The sequence below is a fragment of the Chlorocebus sabaeus genome, chromosome 1 (genome assembly GCF_047675955.1).
Source record: "Chlorocebus sabaeus isolate Y175 chromosome 1, mChlSab1.0.hap1, whole genome shotgun sequence".
In the NCBI taxonomy this organism is placed as follows: Eukaryota; Metazoa; Chordata; class Mammalia; order Primates; family Cercopithecidae; genus Chlorocebus; species Chlorocebus sabaeus.
The window spans coordinates 114743450-114762562 of NC_132904.1; the positions used below are offsets into that span (position 1 = coordinate 114743450).

Here is a 19113-nt window from a genome sequence, read left to right on the forward strand (position 1 = left end):
GCAAAATAACAAAACACTGTTCTAGGAGGTCAAGTGTTCACACTCTAGGGATTCTAACCACAGTGCTTGTGCACATCATTGATATTCAGAAGGGTTTATGTGCATATTTTCTGCCTTACAGTTTTCTTTATTTCCTTTCAGATGCTTGGAAGTCATTGACAGATAAAGTCCAGGAAGCTCGATCAAATGCCCGCCTAAAGCAGCTCTCATTTGCAGGTAATGGCTGGAGGTGTTATTCCACTCCTGTCTCAGAATATTCTGCTAAATTGTTTGCCTAAGGCAGAGTTGATTTTGTGGAAAAAAAAAAATCAGTTAAAAGAATTTTTTATCACAGCTTTATTGAGATTTAATTCATATGCCATACAGTTCACCCATCTAAAGCATACAATTCAGTGGTTTTGAATATATTCAGAGTTGTACAACCACCACTACTCTATAATTCCAGAACATTCTCATCATCCCTAAAAGAAACCCCCTATTCATTAGGAGTCATTCCTCAGCCCCTGGCAACCACAAATCTACTTTCTGTCTCTATGGATTTGATTATTCTGGACATTTCATATAAATGAAATCAGACAATATGTAGCCTTTTGTGACTGTCTTCTTTCACTCAACACAATACTTTACAGGTTCTTCCCTTCTGTTACATCTTGCCTTCCACATCAGTACTTCATTCCTTTTTATTGCCAAAGATTCCATTGTGTAGATATACCATATGTTGCTTATCCATTTATTATCCATTTATTAGTCAATGGACATTTGGGTTTTTTCTACTTTCTGCTGCAAATAATGTTGCCCCAAATATTCATGTTCAAGTTATTGTGTAGACATGTTTTTCTTTTTCTTCGGTATATGCCTCAGAGTGGAATTGCTGGGTCATAGGGTAACTTTAACTTTTTGAAGTACTGCCAGGTTGTTGTTTTTCTTCCAAAGTGGCTATACCATTTTACATTCCCACCTGCAATGTACAAGTGTTCCCATTTCTCCACCTTTGCCAACACTTACCTGTTTTTGTTTTTTTTTAAGACATGGTAGTGTGAAATGTTATCTTTTCTTAAAGTTGAAATCATTTACCATTGGTATTAGACTTCATATTAAATTAGGTAGCATACAAACTTATTAATACACTTGTTTTGAGCAAACACTAAAGATTTTAATCAGCTGGATGCTGTGGTTCACACCTGTAATCCCAGCACTTTGGGTGGCCCAGGCAGGAGGATTGTTTGAGGCCAGGAGTTCAATATCAGCCTGGGCAACATAGAGAGACTACATCTCTACAAAAAATAAAAATATAGCTGGGCATGGTGGCTCACGCCTGTAATCCCAGCACTCTGGGAGGCCGAGGCGGGCGAATCACGAGGTCAGGATATCGAGACCATCCTGGCTAACATGGTGAAACCCCATCTTTACTAAAAATACAAAAAAATTAGCCGGGTGTGGTGGCGGGCACCTGTAGCCCCAGCTACTGGGGAGGCTGGGGCAGGAGAATGGTGTGAACCCGGGAGGCGGAGCTTGCAGTTAGCCGAGATTGTGCCACTGCACTCCAGCCTGGGCGACAGAGCAAGACTCCGTCTCAAAAAAAAAAAAAAAAAATCAGTTTTTAAATTAGGCAGGCATGATGGCACATGCCTGTGGTTCTAGCTACTTGGGAGGCTGATGTGGGAGGATCTCATTGAGCCTGGGAGGTCAAGCCTACAGTGAGCCAAGATTATGTCACTGTACTCCAGCCTGGGTGACAGAACAAGACCCTGTCTCAAAAAAAAAAAAAAAAGATAATCCTGCTCATAATTTTTACAATTCTACCCCAAAAATACGAGTCACATCCCTTTCTTTTTCTCTGACATAGCCCTTGTTATTCTCTCACCTGCAATGTTAAAAAGCCCTATAACTGAGTCTCTTATCTCGCCTCCTTGTACCCTCCGAGTCTCCAGAGGTGCCTCAAAATCTTACTATTGCCTACTAGTTACAGAGTACAATCTTCAACCCTTACGTATTTGTTATTAGTAAATATTTACTGACCACTCGTAAAATGCCTGGTACCATGTTAAACACAGGATACAGTCGCTGAGTAGCGACCCAGCCCTGCTCTTTGAGGTTTCCAGTCTATGGATCCTTACATGGCGAGGTCCTCTTCAACCAGATTCATCTGTTCAGTCTCAGCTTTCCCCGCTTCCCTCACTGCTCCACATTCTTTTCTGCAGCCACACTACACTATTTACTGTTCCAGATCCATCCATTTGTCTTTTTCCCCCCGAAGATGGAGTCTTACTCTGTTACCCAGGCTGGAGTGCAGTGGCGCGATCTCAGCTCACTGCAACCTCCATCTCCCAGGTTCATGTGATTCTCCTGCTTCAGCCTCCTGAGTAGCTGGGACTACAGGCACATGCCACCACACCCAGCTAATTTTTGTATTATTATTTTTTTTGAGACGGAGTTTCCCTTTTGTTGCCCAGGCTGGAATGCAATGGCGTGATCTCAGTTCATTGCAACCTCCACCTCCCGAGTTCAAGTGATTCTCCTGCCTTAGCCTCCTGAGTAGCTGGGATTACAGGCATGTGCCACCACGCCTGGCTAATTTTGTATTTTTAGTAGAGACAGGGTTTCTCCGTGTTGGTCAGGCTGGTCTCGAACTCCTGACCTCACGTGATCTGCCCACCTTGGCCTCCCAAAGTGCTGGGATCACAGGTGTGAGCCACTGCACCCGGCCCATCCATGTGTCTTAAAGTGTAGTTTGTAGGTGTGAATCAGAATCTCTGGGCTTGGAGCTGAGAAAGCTGAATTTGTAACATGCGTCCCCAAGCAATTCTTTATACCCTACATGTGCTTTCACATCAGCATAACATGGTTCATGCAGTTCCCTCCACCAGGACCTACTTCCTCCATCTACTCTCTTCTCTCCAAATTCCCTGGTTTACACAACAAACTCCTATTAATCCTTTAAGACTTTGCTCAAGGTCAGCTCTTTAACCTTTTTTGATCATTCTTCCTGTGCCTACGGAAATCCCAACTCTTAACTGATTTAAAGAGTGAAATACTCTATCATCTTACATAACAGAAAGTCCAGAGGTAGGACAGACGTCACATCGATTAGTACAGGAGCTTGCAATGTCATCAAATACCTAGATTCTTTCTTCTTTCCACTTTACGATCTATAGTAAAACTTCATCTTCAAGCTGATAGCAAATGGCTGCAGCGGTTCCCACAATAACATTCAGTCATTGCAGTGTTCAGAGGAACAGGAGAGGCTCTTTCTTAGGAACGAATGGACATCTCACAGACCAGAATTTGGTGCCATGTCCATTTCTTTTTCTTTTTTTTTTTTTTGAGATTTAGAGTCTTGCTCTGTTGCCCAGGCTGGAGTATCGTGGCACAATCTTGGCTCACTACAACCTCCGCCTCCCGGGTTCAAGCGATTCTCCTGCCTCAGCCCCCCGAGTAGCTGGGACTACAGGTGCACGCCACCACACCCGGCTAATTTTTGCATTTTAGTAGAGATGGAGTTTCACCATGTTGGCCAGGATGGTCTCGAACTCCTGACCTCAGGTAATCCACCCACCTCGGCCTTCCAAAGTGCTGAGATTACAGGCGTAAGCCACTGCACCTAGCCCCATGTCCATTTCTAAGCCAGTCTCTGGCAAAGGGACTGGGATTCCCAGGATTGTCTTAGACTAATCATCTGGGGTAGAAGGTTTATTTAACTTGGAGGTTAACCACAATGACCCTTGTGTTCCCCAATCCAAAACCTGTCCATTATTCTCCATTTCCAGTGCTGCCACCTTGTCCTTACCCTCATGACCTTATATTCTAGTGGTGTATATGTATATGTAAGTACCACGAAGAAGATACCATGGGGAAATGAAATAGAGGGTGACACAGAGGTGGGTAGTTGGTGGCAGGAAATCTGGAATCTCTTGATGAGGTGACATTTGAGCTTAGACCTGTGTGATGATGAGAAGAAGCCAATCATTGCAAATACATAAAGCGGAAGTCCTAAAGGCAAGCTAGGAGGCCGAGGAAGGAGAGTTTGAGCTTATAATGTGCCAAGAACATACCTGTGAATAGCCACGCACCAGCTGGGCAACATAGTGCAACCCCATCTCTTAAAAAAAATTGAATTAAATTAACTGTGTTTTCTCAAGTCCTGACACAGAGGAAACAGCAGATGAAAAAGTCCTGAAGTGGGAATATCTTTGATGTGTTTATTGTCTGTCTCTTCCATGAAGTAAAAGCTCTATGAATACAGGTACCTTGCCTGTCTTGCTCACTTCTGTGTTCCCAAGGTCCTGTCTGGCACAGTGGAAAGATGGAAAGTGCCTGGGATATTTTAGGCATACAGTAAATATTTATTGAATGAATAAATGAGTCTCCCACAAGCAGAACAGATTGTTCCTTCTTAAGAGTTCCTATAGTACTGTATATTATACCTTAATTTGGACACTGCACATTGTATGGTTTGTATACATCTCTGCCTTCCTCTGCTGTGAGCTCCTTAAGAATAGACAGGGGCCCACACATAATGCATCTTTGTTTTCCCATTATTAACACAATATTAATCTCATTGTAATCCCTCTGGTGAATGAGAGTTGAACATTCAGCGTACATATTAAAAGGAACTTTATGTGAAAATATACTTGAGTAGGTAGTATGTTTTTCAATGTCTTTTTGTTTAACCTAAGAATTCACAGCAATCTAGAACTTCCAGGAAAAAATTATTAAGGAAAATTAGTGGTCTGTAGAAAAAAGAGTTTGCCCGCCAGGTGCGGTGGCTCATGCCTGTAATCCCAGCACTTTGGGAGGCTGAGGCGGGCAGATCACAAGGTCAGGAGGTCGAGACCATCCTGGCTAACATGGTGAAACCCCATCTCTACTAAAAAATACAAAAAATTAGCCGAGCGTGGTGGCGGGCACCTATAGTCCCAGCTACCCAGGAGGCTGAGGCAGGAGAATGGTGTGAACCCAGGAGGTGGAGCTTGCAGTGAGCCAAGATCATACCACTGCACTCCAGCCTGGGCCACAGAGCGAGACTCCATCTCAAGAAAAAAAAGAAAAAAGAGTTTGCCATTGCCTTATATGGCTTAAGTTCTTATCGTGTAGAGTTGTGTTATATACTTAAGCCAAAGTCTTAGGGGACCAACAGTTGTGATCATAAGAATGTCACTTATCTGGGGCTAGTGCAGTGGCTCATACCTGTAATCTAGCAAGTTGGGAGGCCAAGGCAGGAGGATCACTTGAGGCCAGGAGTTCAAGATCAGTCTGGGCAACACAGTAGGACCCTGTCTCCACAAGAAATTTAAAAATTAGCCAAACACAGTGGCATATGCCTGTAGTCTCAGCTACCCAGGAGGCTGAGGTGGGAGCGGCTTGAGCTCAGAAATTCAAAGTTACAGTGACCTACAATCATGCCACTGCACTCCAACCTGGGCAACAAAGGGAAACCTGTCTCTTAGAAAAAGAATATTGCTTATCTAGAGACAACATTCTTTTTGTTTGTTTTTGAGATGAGGTCTCACTCTGTTGCCCAAGCTGGAGTGCCGTGGCATGATCATCTGCTTTTTCATCTGCTGTTTCCTCTGCACCAGGACATTATACCAAGGTTACATCTCTAAATATGCTTCATAACACAAACTGTATGTCTGCTGGAATTGCATATGTGCAGTTGCAGTCCTAATACAGTTACACTTATGAAATGGATACCTGATCCGCAACAGACACCATTACTGTTTCTATATCTATTAATAATACCAAAAGCAATATTTATAAATGAAATAATATTGTTTACTTAATAAAAATATAAAGAACATTAGCTATTTGCTAGTGTCAAAAAGAAGGGTGGCAGTTGTAACTGTGCCCTCTCCCTTTAATGGAAAAAGCCAAATAATTTTAAAATGAAAGCCTTTCACCATCGATGCCAGCAAACTTATATAAATGTTGTTTTCATAAAATAAAAATTTAAAATGCTCATTAACAGCATGAGACAGTGAGTAGAACAAAGCAGCTACTGAGTGTATTACTCCACACATTCATCATAACAACACGAGAGAGTTCTGTGTTAGGGGTGTATTAACATTGCCTTTTTTTTTTTTTTTTTGAGACGGAGTCTCACTCTGTCGCCCAGGTTGGAGTGCAGTGGCCGGATCTCAGCTCACTGCAAGCTCCGCCTCCCGGGTTTACGCCATTCTCCTGCCTCAGCCTCCCGAGTAGCTGGGACTACAGGCGCCCGCCACCTCGCCCGGCTAGTTTTTTGTATTTTTTAGTAGAGACGGGGTTTCACCGTGTTAGCCAGGATGGTCTCGATCTCCTGACCTTGTGATCCGCCCGTCTCGGTCTCCCAAAGTGCTGGGATTACAGGCTTGAGCCACCGCGCCCGGCCTAACATTGCTTTTAAACTTTAGTGAGGCTGGCTGGGTGCTGTGGCTTACACCTGTAATCCCAGCACTTTGGGAAGCCAAAGCAGGTGGATCACCTGAGGTCAGGAGTTTAAGACCAGCCTGGCCAATATGGTGAAACCCTATCTCTACTAAAAATACAAAAAAATTAGCTAGGCAAGGTGGCATGCCCCTGTAGTCAAAGCTACTTGGGAGGCTGAGGCAGGAGAATTGCTTGAACTCAGGAGTTGGAGGTTGTACTGAGCCAACATCGGACCACTGCACTCCAGCCTGGGTGACAGAGTTAGAGTCCGTCTCAAAAAAAAAAAAAAGAAAGAAAATTAAACTTTAGTGAGGTATCTGGGGGAATATGAGCTTATAGAACCTAGGTAATCCATTCCTAGATGGATTATATTTATAGTTATGCAGTCCAGAGTTCATATCTTGTCAAATCATGTGGCCTTGGGAGTGTTACATCAATTCTTTTTTTCCTTTTTTTTTTTTTGAGATGGAGTCTTGCTCTGTCACCAAGGCTGGAGTGCAGTGGCGTGCAGTGGCGTGATCTCGGCTCACTGCAAGCTCCACCTCCCAGATTCACGCCATTCTCCTGCCTCAGCCTCCCAAGTAGCTGGGACTACAGGCGTCCACCAGTATGCGCAGCTAATTTTTTGTATTTTTAGTAGAGACAGGGTTTCACCGTGTTAGCCAGGATGGGGATGGTCTCGATCTGCTGACCTCGTGATCTGCCCGCCTCGGACTCCCCAAGTGCTGGGATTACAGGCATGAGCCACCACACCCAGCGTTACATCAATACTTTAAGCCTGTTTGCTCACCTGAAAATGAAGCTAGTAATTCCTGCCTTATGTGGTCATTATGAGCATTAAATGAAATAACACGTGTATATAGCATTAGCATATAGCATTTCTGTGTAATACAGCACATACAAAATAGTCCGTAGTTTGGTGACATGCTTTTTTCACTTAACCGTCTATCACGAACATTTTCCATATCAATAGATCTGTATCAGCATCATTTTAATGGCTATCTGATGCTAATTTCGAGGTAATATGTACTATAATTCACCCTGGAGTAACCTCTGGCAGAGCGACTGTAGCATAGGCATTTCTGTAGGACTGTGCTGTTTCCTGTTGACTGCACTCCTCACTGCCCTAGTGCTTCTGATTCTTCTAGGTGTTAATGGTTTGAGGATGCTGGGGATTCTCCATGATGCAGTTGTGTTCCTCATTGAGCAGCTGTCTGGTGCCAAGCACTGTCGAAATTACAAATTCCGTTTCCACAAGCCAGAGGAGGCCAATGAACCCCCCTTGAACCCTCATGGCTCAGCCAGGGCTGAAGTCCACCTCAGGCAAGTTCCCTTCTTTTCTGTCAGCAGTTTTGGATCTCGATTTTCTTATCTCATGACACAGTCGTCTTCCCACATACCCTTTGAGATTTCCAGTGTTAATGCCATCGTCCTTTACTGCTTTATTAAAGCATTTCTGTAAATACTTTTTCATCTTTTGGCCCCAGGAAGTCAGCATTTGACATGTTTAACTTCCTGGCTTCTAAACATCGTCAGCCTCCTGAATACAACCCCAACGATGAAGAAGAGGAGGAGGTACAGCTGAAGTCAGCTCGGTAAGTCTTGAGTGGGGAGCAGTCATTAGAAACTGCTTTCCCTCTCCTCCAGCTGGTCAGGGCACTATGTAGGAAAGTGTTTGCATCAGACTTTCCTGGATAAGATTTAAGAAGACTGAAATCCATTTGTGTTGAAGTAGCAGTAGGTGCTTGGTAAGGAGTGAGGAATATAAGGTACAGAGGAGAAATTCAAAGAACTTTAAGATGCGTATTTTCTTTAATGACGGTATACTCTGTCAGCTTTGGTTGTACCACCATAGTCGTCATGGTCAGAAAGTACTATATATACTAAAAATGGGGCCCATTGGCCAGGCGTGGTGGCTCATGCCTGTAATTCCAGCACCTCGGAAGGCTGAGGCGGACAGATCACAAGGTTAGGAGTTCAAGACGAGCCTGACCAACATAGTGAAACCCCGTCTCTACTGAAAATACAAAAATTAGCCCGGCATGGTGGTGTGCGCCTGTAGTCCCAGCTACTCAGCAGGCTGAGGCAAGAGAATCACTTGAACCCAGGAGGCGGAGGTTACAGTGAGCTGAGGTCGCGCCACTGGACTCCAGTCTCGGTGACAGAGCGAAACTCCCATCTCAAAAAAAAATGGGGTTCATTTTATAAGGCACTTACTCAGTTTGGCATTGAACAGAGAGTGTACTAATTTTCTCTAGGAACCTTCAGTTCAAGACTCAAAACATTATTTCCTGAAGAAAATTCGTTAATAGTATGTCTTATCTCTTAGGAGGGCAACTAGCATGGATCTGCCAATGCCCATGCGTTTCCGGCACTTAAAAAAGACTTCTAAGGAGGCAGTTGGTGTCTACAGGTATGGCTAAAATTCTAGAAAGAACTATAGAAAACGAATGCAGTTTTTCAAAAGCAAAGTAGACCAAATGCTGAAGTGACCTTCCTCAGTAAGTGAGGATTTTACGGATACTGTTTATTGACCCTCTCATATCCTGGGATCCTGCACCTGTTTGTGTTGAACAAGGACTTTAACATAATAAGCATTAAAATATTGCTGCTTCCAGTGGTTTGCAGAATGGAAATACCTTTTATCTTTGGCCATTTGTTAGAACAATATACACAAATCAAGGGTCCAAATTTTTATTTTCTCAAGTATATGCCCCTCCTGAGGAAGTAACAGACCAGGAGAACTTATTCATGTATTCATGCACTTAACCTTACTTGCAAAATTTGTGTCTGACCTCTTTTCCATCTTTGTCCTAGGTCCCCCATCCATGGCCGGGGTCTTTTCTGTAAGAGAAACATCGATGCAGGTGAGATGGTGATTGAGTATGCCGGCAACGTCATCCGCTCCATCCAGACTGACAAGCGGGAAAAGTATTACGACAGCAAGGTAAGTCTCCCACTGGCACTCACCCAGTTCTTTTGTTTTGCTGTAGAAAGGGACCAGTATGATCCCTGGATCCCAAAAGAAATAGTGTATGTTACCAATTCAAAGATGTTCATTTAAAAAAAAAAACAACAACAAAAAACTGAAATTCGTGAGGGGCCCAGTAAAAATACAGAATCCACTCTGAGGATTAGCATAGAAAGTTACTCTTAGAGGTCTGAGTGGCTCCTGGTATCAGAAGCAAATAGCTATTCAAGTTTTAGGTTTCTGTTTCCCGCAGAGACTTTAGAAGCCTCTAGACTAGTGGCCTGTAATCTAGGAACTCTTCATGGAAGCATCTTGAAAGATAGGTACTGGGAGAAATCTGGGAATTTACTAGAAGAAACTTTATCAGCAGCTGTAGGTAATATCAAGAGAAGACTGGGAAATGTTCCTAAACCTGAGTTTGTAAGAAATGACAAGTTATTCTCCTTTCTCCTGCATGTACAGGGCATTGGTTGCTATATGTTCCGAATTGATGACTCAGAGGTAGTGGATGCCACCATGCATGGAAATGCTGCACGCTTCATCAATCACTCATGTGAGCCCAACTGCTATTCTCGGGTCATCAATATTGATGGGCAGAAGCACATCGTCATCTTTGCCATGCGTAAGATCTACCGAGGAGAGGAACTCACTTATGACTATAAGTTCCCCATTGAGGATGCCAGCAACAAGCTGCCCTGCAACTGTGGCGCCAAGAAATGCCGGAAGTTCCTAAACTGAAGCTGCTCTTCTCCCCCAATGTTGGAGTGCAAGGACGTGGGGCCATCCAAAGCAACGCTGAAGGCCTTTTCCAGCAGCTGGGAGCTCCCAGATTGAGTGGGCACAGCTGAGGGGCCTCTGTGATGGCTGAGTTCTCTTATGTCCTATACTCACATGTGATCATAGTCCCGGAGAGAGAGTTGAGGTCTCGAAGAAAGATCTATGATCGGCTTTCTCCTGGGGCCCCTCCGATTGTTTACCGTTAGAAAGTGGGAATGGGGTCCCTAGCAGACTTGCCTGGAAGGAGCCTGTTATAGAGGGTTGGTTATGTTGGGAGATTGGGCCTGAATATCTCACAGAAATAAGTTGCCATCCTCAAGTTGGCCCTTTCCCAAGCACTGTAAGTGAGTGGGTCAGGCAAGGCCCCAAATGGAGGGTTGGTTGGATTCCTGACAGTTTGCCAGCCAGGCCCCACCTATGGCATCTGTGGAACAAACAGAGGTCTGGTGGTTTTCCCTACTATCCTCCCACTCGAGAGTTCATTTCTGGTTGGGAGACAGGATTCTTAGCACCTCTGGTGTCAAAAGGCTGTCATGGGGTTGTGCCAATTAATTACCAAACATTGAGCCTGTAGGCTTTGAGTGGGAGTGTTGTCCCCAGGAGCCTTATCTCAGCCAATTACCTTTCTTGACAGTAGGAGCGGCTTCCCTCTCCCATTCCCTCTCTTCCTTTTCTTCCTTTCCCCTGTCTTCATCCCACTGCTTTCCCATGCTTCTTTCTGGGTTGTAGGGGAGACTGACTGCCTGCTCAAGGACACTCCCTGCTGGGCATAGGATGTGCCTGCAAAAAGTTCCCTGAGCCTGCAAGCACTCCAGGTGGGGAAGTGGACAGGAGCCATTGGTCATAACCAGACAGAATTTGGAAAAGTTTTCATAAAGCTCCACAGAGAGTTTTAAAGAAACATAAATAGCATGATTTTTTAGGAGATGAAAAAGATTATTTAAATAGGATTTAAATCATGCGACAACCAGAGTATCACAGCCAGGATGACCCCTGGGTCCCATTCCTAAGACATGGTTACTTTATTTTCCCCTTGTTAAGACATAGGAAGACTTAATTTTTAAATGGTCAGTGTCCAGTTGAAGGCAGAACACTAATCAGATTTCAAGGCCCACAACTTGGGGACTAGACCACCTTATATTGAGGGAACTCTGCCACCTGCGTGCAACCCATGGCTACAGTAAATTCAATGACACTACTGCCCTGATTACTCCTTAGGATGTGGTCAAAACAGCATCAAATGTTTCTTCTCTTCCTTTCCCCAAGACAGTGTCCTAAACCTGTTAAATTAAGTCATTGGATTTTACTCTGTTCTGTTTACAGTTGACTATTTAAGGTTTTATAAATGTAAATATATTTTGTATATTTTTCTATGAGAAGCACTTCATAGGGAGAAGCACTTATGACAAGGCTATTTTTTAAACTGCGGTATTATCCTAATTTAAAAGAAGATCGGTTTTTAATAATTTTTTATTTTCATAGGATGAAGTTAGAGAAAATATTCAGCTGTACACACAAAGTCTGGTTTTTCCTGCCCAACTTCCCCCTGGAAGGTGTACTTTTTGTTGTTTAATGTGTAGCTTGTTTGTGCCCTGTTGACATAAATGTTTCCTGGGTTTGCTCTTCGACAATAAATGGAGAAGGAAGGTCACCCAACTCCATTGGGCCACTCCCCTCCTTCCCCTATTGAAGCTCCTCAAAAGGCTACAGTAATATCTTGATACAACAGTTTCTCTTCTTTCCCGCCTCTCTCCTTTCCAGCGCAACTTCCAGAGTGGTGAGAGATGGCAATCTTTTACATTTCCCTCATCTTTCTTACTTCAGAGTTAGCAAACAACAAGTTGAATGGCAACTTGACATTTCAATCGCCATCTGCCTCACAGGCCACTCTTTCCTTTCCCTCTGCCCACCAAGGCCTCGTATCTGCAGAGAACCCATTGATCACCTTGTGCCCTCTTTTGGGGCAGCCCGTTGAAACTGAAGCACAGTCTGACCACTCACGATAAAGCAGATTTTTCTCTGCCTCTGCCACAAGGTTTCAGAGTAGTGTAGTCCAAGTAGAGGGTGGGGCACCCTTTTCTCGCCGCAAGAAGCCCATTCCTATGGAAGTCTAGCAAAGCAATACGACTCAGCCCAGCACTCTCTGCCCCAGGACTCATGGCTCTGCTGTGCCTTCCATCCTGGGCTCCCTTCTCTCCTGTGACCTTAAGAACTTTGTCTGGTGGCTTTGCTGGAACATTGTCACTGTTTTCACTGTCATGCAGGGAGCCCAGCACTGTGGCCAGGATGGCAGAGACTTCCTTGTCATCATGGAGAAGTGCCAGCAGGGGACTGGGGAAAGCACTCTACCCAGACCTCACCTCCCTTCCTCCTTTCGCCCATGAACAAGATGCAGTGGCCCTAGGGGTTCCACTAGTGTCTGCTTTCCTTTATTATTGCACTGTGTGAGGTTTTTTTGTAAATCCTTGTATTCCTATTTTTTTTAAAGAAAAAAAAACTTAAGCTGCATTTGTTACTGAAATGATTAATGCACTGATGGGTCCTGAATTCACCTTGAGAAAGACCCAAAGGCCAGTCAGGGGGTGGGGGGAACTCAGCTAAATAGACCTAGTTACTGCCCTGCTAGGCCATGCTGTACTGTGAGCCCCCTCCTCACTCTCTTTCTACCAACCCTAAACCCTGAGGACAGGGGAGGAACCCACAGCTTCCTTCTCCTGCCAGCTGCAGATGGTTTGCCTTGCCTTTCCACCCCCTAATTGTCAACCACAAAAATGAGAAATTCCTCTTCTAGCTCAGCCTTGAGTCCATTGCCAAATTTTCAGCACACCTGCCAGCAACTTGGGGGATAAGCGAAGGTTCCCTGCAAGAGGGAAAGGCGGCAAAAATGGCATAGCTATCTCCAAAACACATCTGAGTTCCTTTCAAAAGTGACCAAGGGAATCTCCGCACAAAAGTGCAGATTGAGGAACTGTGGTGGGTCATTCCCAAGAATCCCCCAAGGGGCATCCCAAATCCCTAAGGAGTAACAGCTGCAAACCTGGTCAGTTCTCAGTGAGAGCCAGCTCACTTATAGCTTTGCTGCTAGAACCTGTTGTGGCTGCATTTCCTGGTGGCCAGTGACAACTGTGTAACCAGAATAGCTGCATGGCGCTGACCCTTTGGCCGGAACTTGGTCTCTTGGCTCCCTCCTTGGCCACCCACCACCTCTCGCACAGCCCCTCTGTTTTTAGACCAATAATAAGAATTAAGGGGGAAGCCCTGGCAGCTATACGTTTTCAACCAGACTCCTTTGCCGGGACCCAGCCCGCCACCCTGCTCGCCTCTGTCAAACCCCCGGCCAATGCAGTGAGCACCATGTAGCTCCCTTGATTTAAAAAAAAAAAAAAAAAAGGAAAAAAAAATACAACACACACACAAAAATAAAAAAAAATCTTCTAATGAATGTATCTTTCTAAAGGACTGACGTTCAATCAAATATCTGAAAATACTAAAGGTCAAAACCTTGTCAGATGTTAACTTTTTAAGTTTGGTTTGGGATTTTTTTTTTTTTTTTAATAGAAATCAAGTTGTTTTTGTTTTTAAGGAAAAGCGGGTCATTGCAAAGGGCTGGGTGTAATTTTATGTTTCATTTCCTTCATTTTAAAGCAATACAAGGTTATTGAGCAGATGGTTCTGTGCCGAATCATGAATGCTAGTCAAGTCACACACTCTGGAAACTTGCAACTTTTTGTTTTGGTTTTCAAATAAATATAAATATGATATATATAGGAACTAATATAGTAATGCACCATGTAACAAAGCCTAGTTCAGTCCATGGCTTTTAATTCTCTTAACACTATAGATAAGGATTGTGTTACAGTTGCTAGTAGCGGCAGGAAGATGTCAGGCTCACTTTCCTCTGATTCCCGAAACGGGGGGAACCTCTAACCATAAAGGAATGGTAGAATAGTCCATTCCTCGGATCAGAGAAAAATGCAGACATGGTGTCACCTGGATTTTTTTCTGCCCATGAATGTTGCCAGTCAGTACCTGTCCTCCTTGTTTCTCTATTTTTGGTTATGAATGTTGGGGTTACCACCTGCATTTAGGGGAAAATTGTGTTCTGTGCTTTCCTGGTATCTTGTTCCGAGGTACTCTAGTTCTGTCTTTCAACCAAGAAAATAGAATTGTGGTGTTTCTTTTATTGAACTTTTAACAGTCTCTTTAGTAAATACAGGTAGTTGAATAATTGTTTCAAGAGCTCAACAGATGACAAGCTTCTTTTCTAGAAATAAGACATTTTTTGACAACTTTATCATGTATAACAGATCTGTTTTTTTTTTTTTTCCTTGTGTTCTTCCAAGCTTCTGGTTAGAGAAAAAGAGAAAAAAAAAAAAAAAAAAAAGGAAAATGTGTCTAAAGTCCATCAGTGTTAACTCCCTGTGACAGGGATGAAGGAAAATACTTTAATAGTTCAAAAAATAATAATGCTGAAAGCTCTCTACGAAAGACTGAATGTAAAAGTAAAAAGTGTACATAGTTGTAAAAAAAAGGAGTTTTTAAACATGTTTATTTTCTATGCACTTTTTTTTATTTAAGTGATAGTTTAATTAATAAACATGTCAAGTTTATTGCTGCACATGGTTAAGCTTCCTTTTGGCTTTGGTTGGAGAGGGTGGAGAAAAGGGGGAAGGGCATGGCCTGTGACCTGGTCACAAAGTACCTTCCACAGTCTTAAGGTGGCATCACTAAATCATTCCCTGTCGCCCACCTTCAGGTCCACTCCACACTGGCTCTCTTGACTGTATTTTCTTCCTTTATTCATCAGTGATGTATGTTCAGGACCTAATTAATTGTGGATATGAGGCGGGGTCAAGAGGACAAAGGAACAGGGCCTTTACCTTCTACATAACTCCCGTTTTATCCAAGGAGGTCAAGTAGTGATTTTTATCTATTTTCTCCTCAACTGTGAATATAATAAACAAAGCATTTCAGGGAGAAGCTGGAGAGCACCTTCTCTTAGCTGCACTCCACCTTAAGGCTGAAGCTGGATTTGTTCACTGTTTCTCCTGGGGGCAGAGGCAGTTGAGAAGTAACCAAATAGTCTGCCAAGCCAGGGCCAACCCTCCAGGCCACAGGTTGAGCAAATGCTAAGGGCCAAGGACAGGGAGACACTCCTCATGAAGGGGTGGTCCTCATCCTTTCAGATCAACTTCCTGCTGGAGGCTCCACCCTCACCACGTCCCTCCCTCTTCTCTCATCCGGAGTCACCTTTTGGGATTTTGGAGTTGGGCACCATGGGGACTCCAAGTGATCGGGCAGTGCTGCAGGCCATCTTCAACCCTGACACCCCATTTGGAGACATTGTTGGACTGGACCTCGGAGAGGAAGCAGAAAAGGAAGAACGAAAAGAAGGTGGGCATTTGATCTGAAGTGTAGCTTTGCACATAGGCTGGCCTGCTGGCCTCCCGAGGTGGCAGAGGTAGTGGTCTTATAAGGCCCCTTGATTGAGATTGGAATCAGAGAGGTTGGCTGCTCCTTAGTGCACTGATGGGGGTTTGGTAAGAGACGTCCTGCCAAGAGGGGTAAGCCGGGGTTTGTCTCTCAATCCATCAGCTCTCAGGCCTCTGAACTTACACTTAATTGATTGTATGATCCAAACTTAACTGCCAGGTGATGTTAAACTCTCATATTTGTGTCATAACAGAGAATACCACCACCAGAACGGAAGACTGAAGTAAGGCAGGGCATGGTTGCTCAGTTGAGTGGTTCCAATATAGCAAGCACAACTAGTATCCGTTAAACACTGTCACAAGCCAAGCTCCAAGCTAACTCTTCTGCAGTGAGTGTGTTCACTGGCTTTTCCATTAGTCCCTAATGAAGAAGTTTTTGATATCCTTTGTTTCTGAGGATTAAAGCCTACACCTTACTAACTCAGGCCGAAATGCTAAGGGATACATAAGAAGTGATGTTCATGATCTGGGAATGTCATGGTGGCCTTTGCATAAGAGGCAGTGTAGTAGAGTAAAACGCAGACAGGAGCCAGAATGACCTGGGTTCAAATCCAAGCTCTGCAATGTATGGCCTGTGTGACCTGGAGCAAGTGCTTTAACAGATTGAGGAGTTTGGGCTTCATTCTCTTGGCAATGGGGAACCAACCAAAGCCCCTTTCCAGGTCCCTTGGAACTCAGGCAATGCCAGCTCCCAGCCTTAGTGACCTCATCTCCCCCTACCCCAAACACTGCAGCTGACCCCTGCTGTGACCCATTCCCAGTCAGCTCTGTCTCAGATCTCAGAATTCCAAAGCCTGAGGTGGCTTTTTCTTCTTGCTACCAACTGCACACCTGGCCCCTCCTGGCTCCTTCCCTGGCCCAGATGAAGTTTTCCCTCAAGCACAGTTGGAACAGTCCAAGGCCCTGGAGCTGCAGGGGGTGATGGCAGCAGAGGCTGGGGACCTCAGCACAGCCCTGGAGAGGTTTGCCCAAGCCATCTGCCTGCTGCCTGAGAGGGCTTCAGCCTACAACAACCGTGCCCAGGCCCGGCGACTCCAGGGAGATGTGGCAGGTAAGGGGAGATGCCCTGTATCCTCTGCAAAAGGGCCCACGGGAGGGCACAGACCAGAAATGAAGTGGCTGTGGGGCTGGGGTGGCCTTGCTAAACCCCTCTGGAGCCTGTCTTCTTACCTATAAGGTAGGAGATGTATCGGGGCCCTGCTAATATCATGGGGCTAATGTGAAATTCAGAAGAGACTGCATTCCATTAAGGAACAGTTAATGAGAGCCTACAATGTGGCAGTAGGCTGGTGCTAAGGACACTGAGATAAAGGGTATATGGATCGCCAACATTCATATAGCAGTCACTATGTACCAGACATTAATCACTTTACATATAAACTAGTAAATCAATCCTCACAACCACCCTAAAAAGTAGGTACCACTGTCATCCCCAGTTTATAGATGAAGAAACTGAAGCATGGAGAGGCTAAGTAACTTGCCCACTATCATAGAGTCAGGTAGCAGCAGAGCTGAGATGTGAAGCAGGTGGTAGGGCTCCAGAGTGTGTGCTCTTAATCGCCACATGATACTGCTCCTCAGAACGCTCCCACTCCAGGGGACAGAACAGACACATAATTCTGAGACCAGCAAAACAAGTTTGAGAGGGGTCAGCGTGGGACGTGTTCCTGAAGGGCGAGTTTTAAAGGATGAGTAGGAGTTAGTTGGTGAGTGGAGAAGGTAGTCTGTAGAGGTCCAAAAAGCAGGCACAAGTACAGAGAGCTTCAGGTCTTCAGGCTGGGTGGAGCAGGGAGTGGAGGAGGGATGGAGAGCTGAGCCTGGAGCCGTGGGCAAGGGCTTGATGAACGGCTTGGGAGTATTAGGCTGAGACTGCACTGTCTTGAAAACATGGGGGATCACTCAAGGATTTTAACAGGAGAGTGACTGGATCAAACTCCTGCTGCATTCAGGTTATTCTAATTAAGTGGAGACAATGGGACCACACTGGGGACCAAAGATGAGGCTAATGTGAAGGTATAAACCACGCAAACCTAGTACTACTTGACTGTTAGGAGCAGCGGTGACGCAGGTGCTCCCAGAACCAGCAATGCCAGGCTAGGGAGTTTTGAGCCCACTCCAAGAACAATGGGAACCTCCCAAGAGCCCCTTTCCAGGCTTATCTGCCCCAGATCGCTGGAGACAGCCTGCAGACGAAAACCCCAGAGAGATGCAGAGGTGCTTCCAACTAGAGATTCCTCCAGACCAGCTCCTCTGAGGGAAACCAAGGAGTACTGCAATCTGAGCGCTTCTCCGGAGGCTCGGGCTCTTTAGGAGACTAGAGAACATGAGTGAATTGAAGCAGAGTCCGAAAGAAGCCAGCCTGATGGACTTAAGAAGGTGGCTGGCTGCCTGAGGTTCTGAGTTCAGAGTTCTGAGGCCCAACCCAAGTATTTTACAAGAATAATAAAAATAAAAACGATGCAGGCCAGCTCTGGCTCCAGGACCAAGGAAATTAGATACATGGAGATAACCAAAGAATAACGAAAGGCAACCAGTCCAGGATATAAGGGAGAGAGAATGTGTTCTAAAGCAAGCAATGGAAAAGAGAAAAGGGCCCTCAAAAGGAAAACAATGAGAAACTGTCTTGATTGTACTTGTAAGAAATGACTATGCAGTTAATACTATTTTTTTGAACCCTGACATTCAGAGTCAGTCACCTGGCCCATAGTGGATGCTTAATAACAGGTGTGGAATAAATTGGCTGCTACTTGCCCCGGGCAGTGGGCCAGACTCATAAACATAGAGACCATTCAGAATCCCGCAACGTTCATGTTTTCGTATATTAGCGGTGGAAAATAATAGGAACAAGGCGAGACCTGGACTTCAGTCCCAGCTCTGCCACTAAGTGGCTTGGCTGTACAGCCCTGGGCAAGTCCTCTCAACTCTTCCACAGGCTTCGTCTGTGTAATGGGGATAACGATCCCTACCTCTAGCAGGTGCGAGGCGGGTTGTAAATGGCCACGCCCGGGAGCCGCGAGGACCACGGTGATCCGCACGGCAGCAGGTGGGCTGGGGCTCCGGCAAGGCCGCCCCGGCGGCCGCTGACCCCCGCCCCGCCCGTCTCGTCGGTCCCGCAGGCGCCCTGGAGGACCTGGAACGCGCGGTGGAGCTGAGCGGCGGCCGGGGCCGCGCCGCCCGCCAGAGCTTTGTGCAGCGCGGACTCCTGGCGCGGCTGCAGGGCCGAGACGACGACGCCCGCAGGGATTTCGAGAGGGCGGCACGGCTGGGCAGCCCCTTCGCGCGGCGCCAGCTGGTGCTGCTCAACCCCTACGCCGCGCTGTGCAACCGCATGCTGGCCGACATGATGGGGCAGCTGCGCCGCCCCCGCGACAGCCGCTGAGCGCGGCTGGCCCGCGCGTCCGTGGGCGAGGGGACGGGAGGGGGCCCTGAACCAATAAAGCCGTCGGGCCTAACCGACTCCGCCTG

At 45.6% G+C, this 19113-nt stretch overlaps 2 protein-coding genes and 1 long non-coding RNA gene across 9 annotated transcripts in view; 2 read left to right on the forward strand and 1 right to left on the reverse strand.

Annotated features, from left to right (window-relative positions):
- Window positions 1-14546, forward strand: part of KMT2A (lysine methyltransferase 2A) — a 92649-nt gene extending 78103 nt beyond the window's left edge. For all 7 annotated transcript variants that reach the window (XM_073021358.1, XM_073021359.1, XM_073021360.1 and 4 more), the window contains 6 exons: window positions 142-216; window positions 7557-7735; window positions 7900-8003; window positions 8738-8821; window positions 9226-9355; window positions 9842-14546. In XM_073021358.1, the coding sequence (XP_072877459.1) occupies window positions 142-216; window positions 7557-7735; window positions 7900-8003; window positions 8738-8821; window positions 9226-9355; window positions 9842-10117 (848 nt within the window). In that variant the 3' untranslated portion in view covers window positions 10118-14546. The remainder of the gene's footprint in view (window positions 1-141; window positions 217-7556; window positions 7736-7899; window positions 8004-8737; window positions 8822-9225; window positions 9356-9841) is intronic.
- On the reverse strand, window positions 13659-15481 carry LOC140712908 (uncharacterized). The gene is made up of 2 exons (XR_012094730.1): window positions 15407-15481; window positions 13659-14980 (listed from the first exon to the last, which is right to left on the reverse strand). It is a non-coding gene; the product is annotated as an uncharacterized lncRNA (long non-coding RNA).
- TTC36 (tetratricopeptide repeat domain 36) lies at window positions 14972-19111 on the forward strand. Its single transcript, XM_008021064.3, has 3 exons — window positions 14972-15550; window positions 16511-16699; window positions 18765-19111. Exons 1-3 carry the CDS (start codon window positions 15283-15285, stop codon window positions 19025-19027), a joined length of 720 nt encoding a protein of 239 aa, XP_008019255.1. The 5' UTR covers window positions 14972-15282; the 3' UTR covers window positions 19028-19111.
- Window positions 19112-19113: the final 2 nt, after the last annotated feature.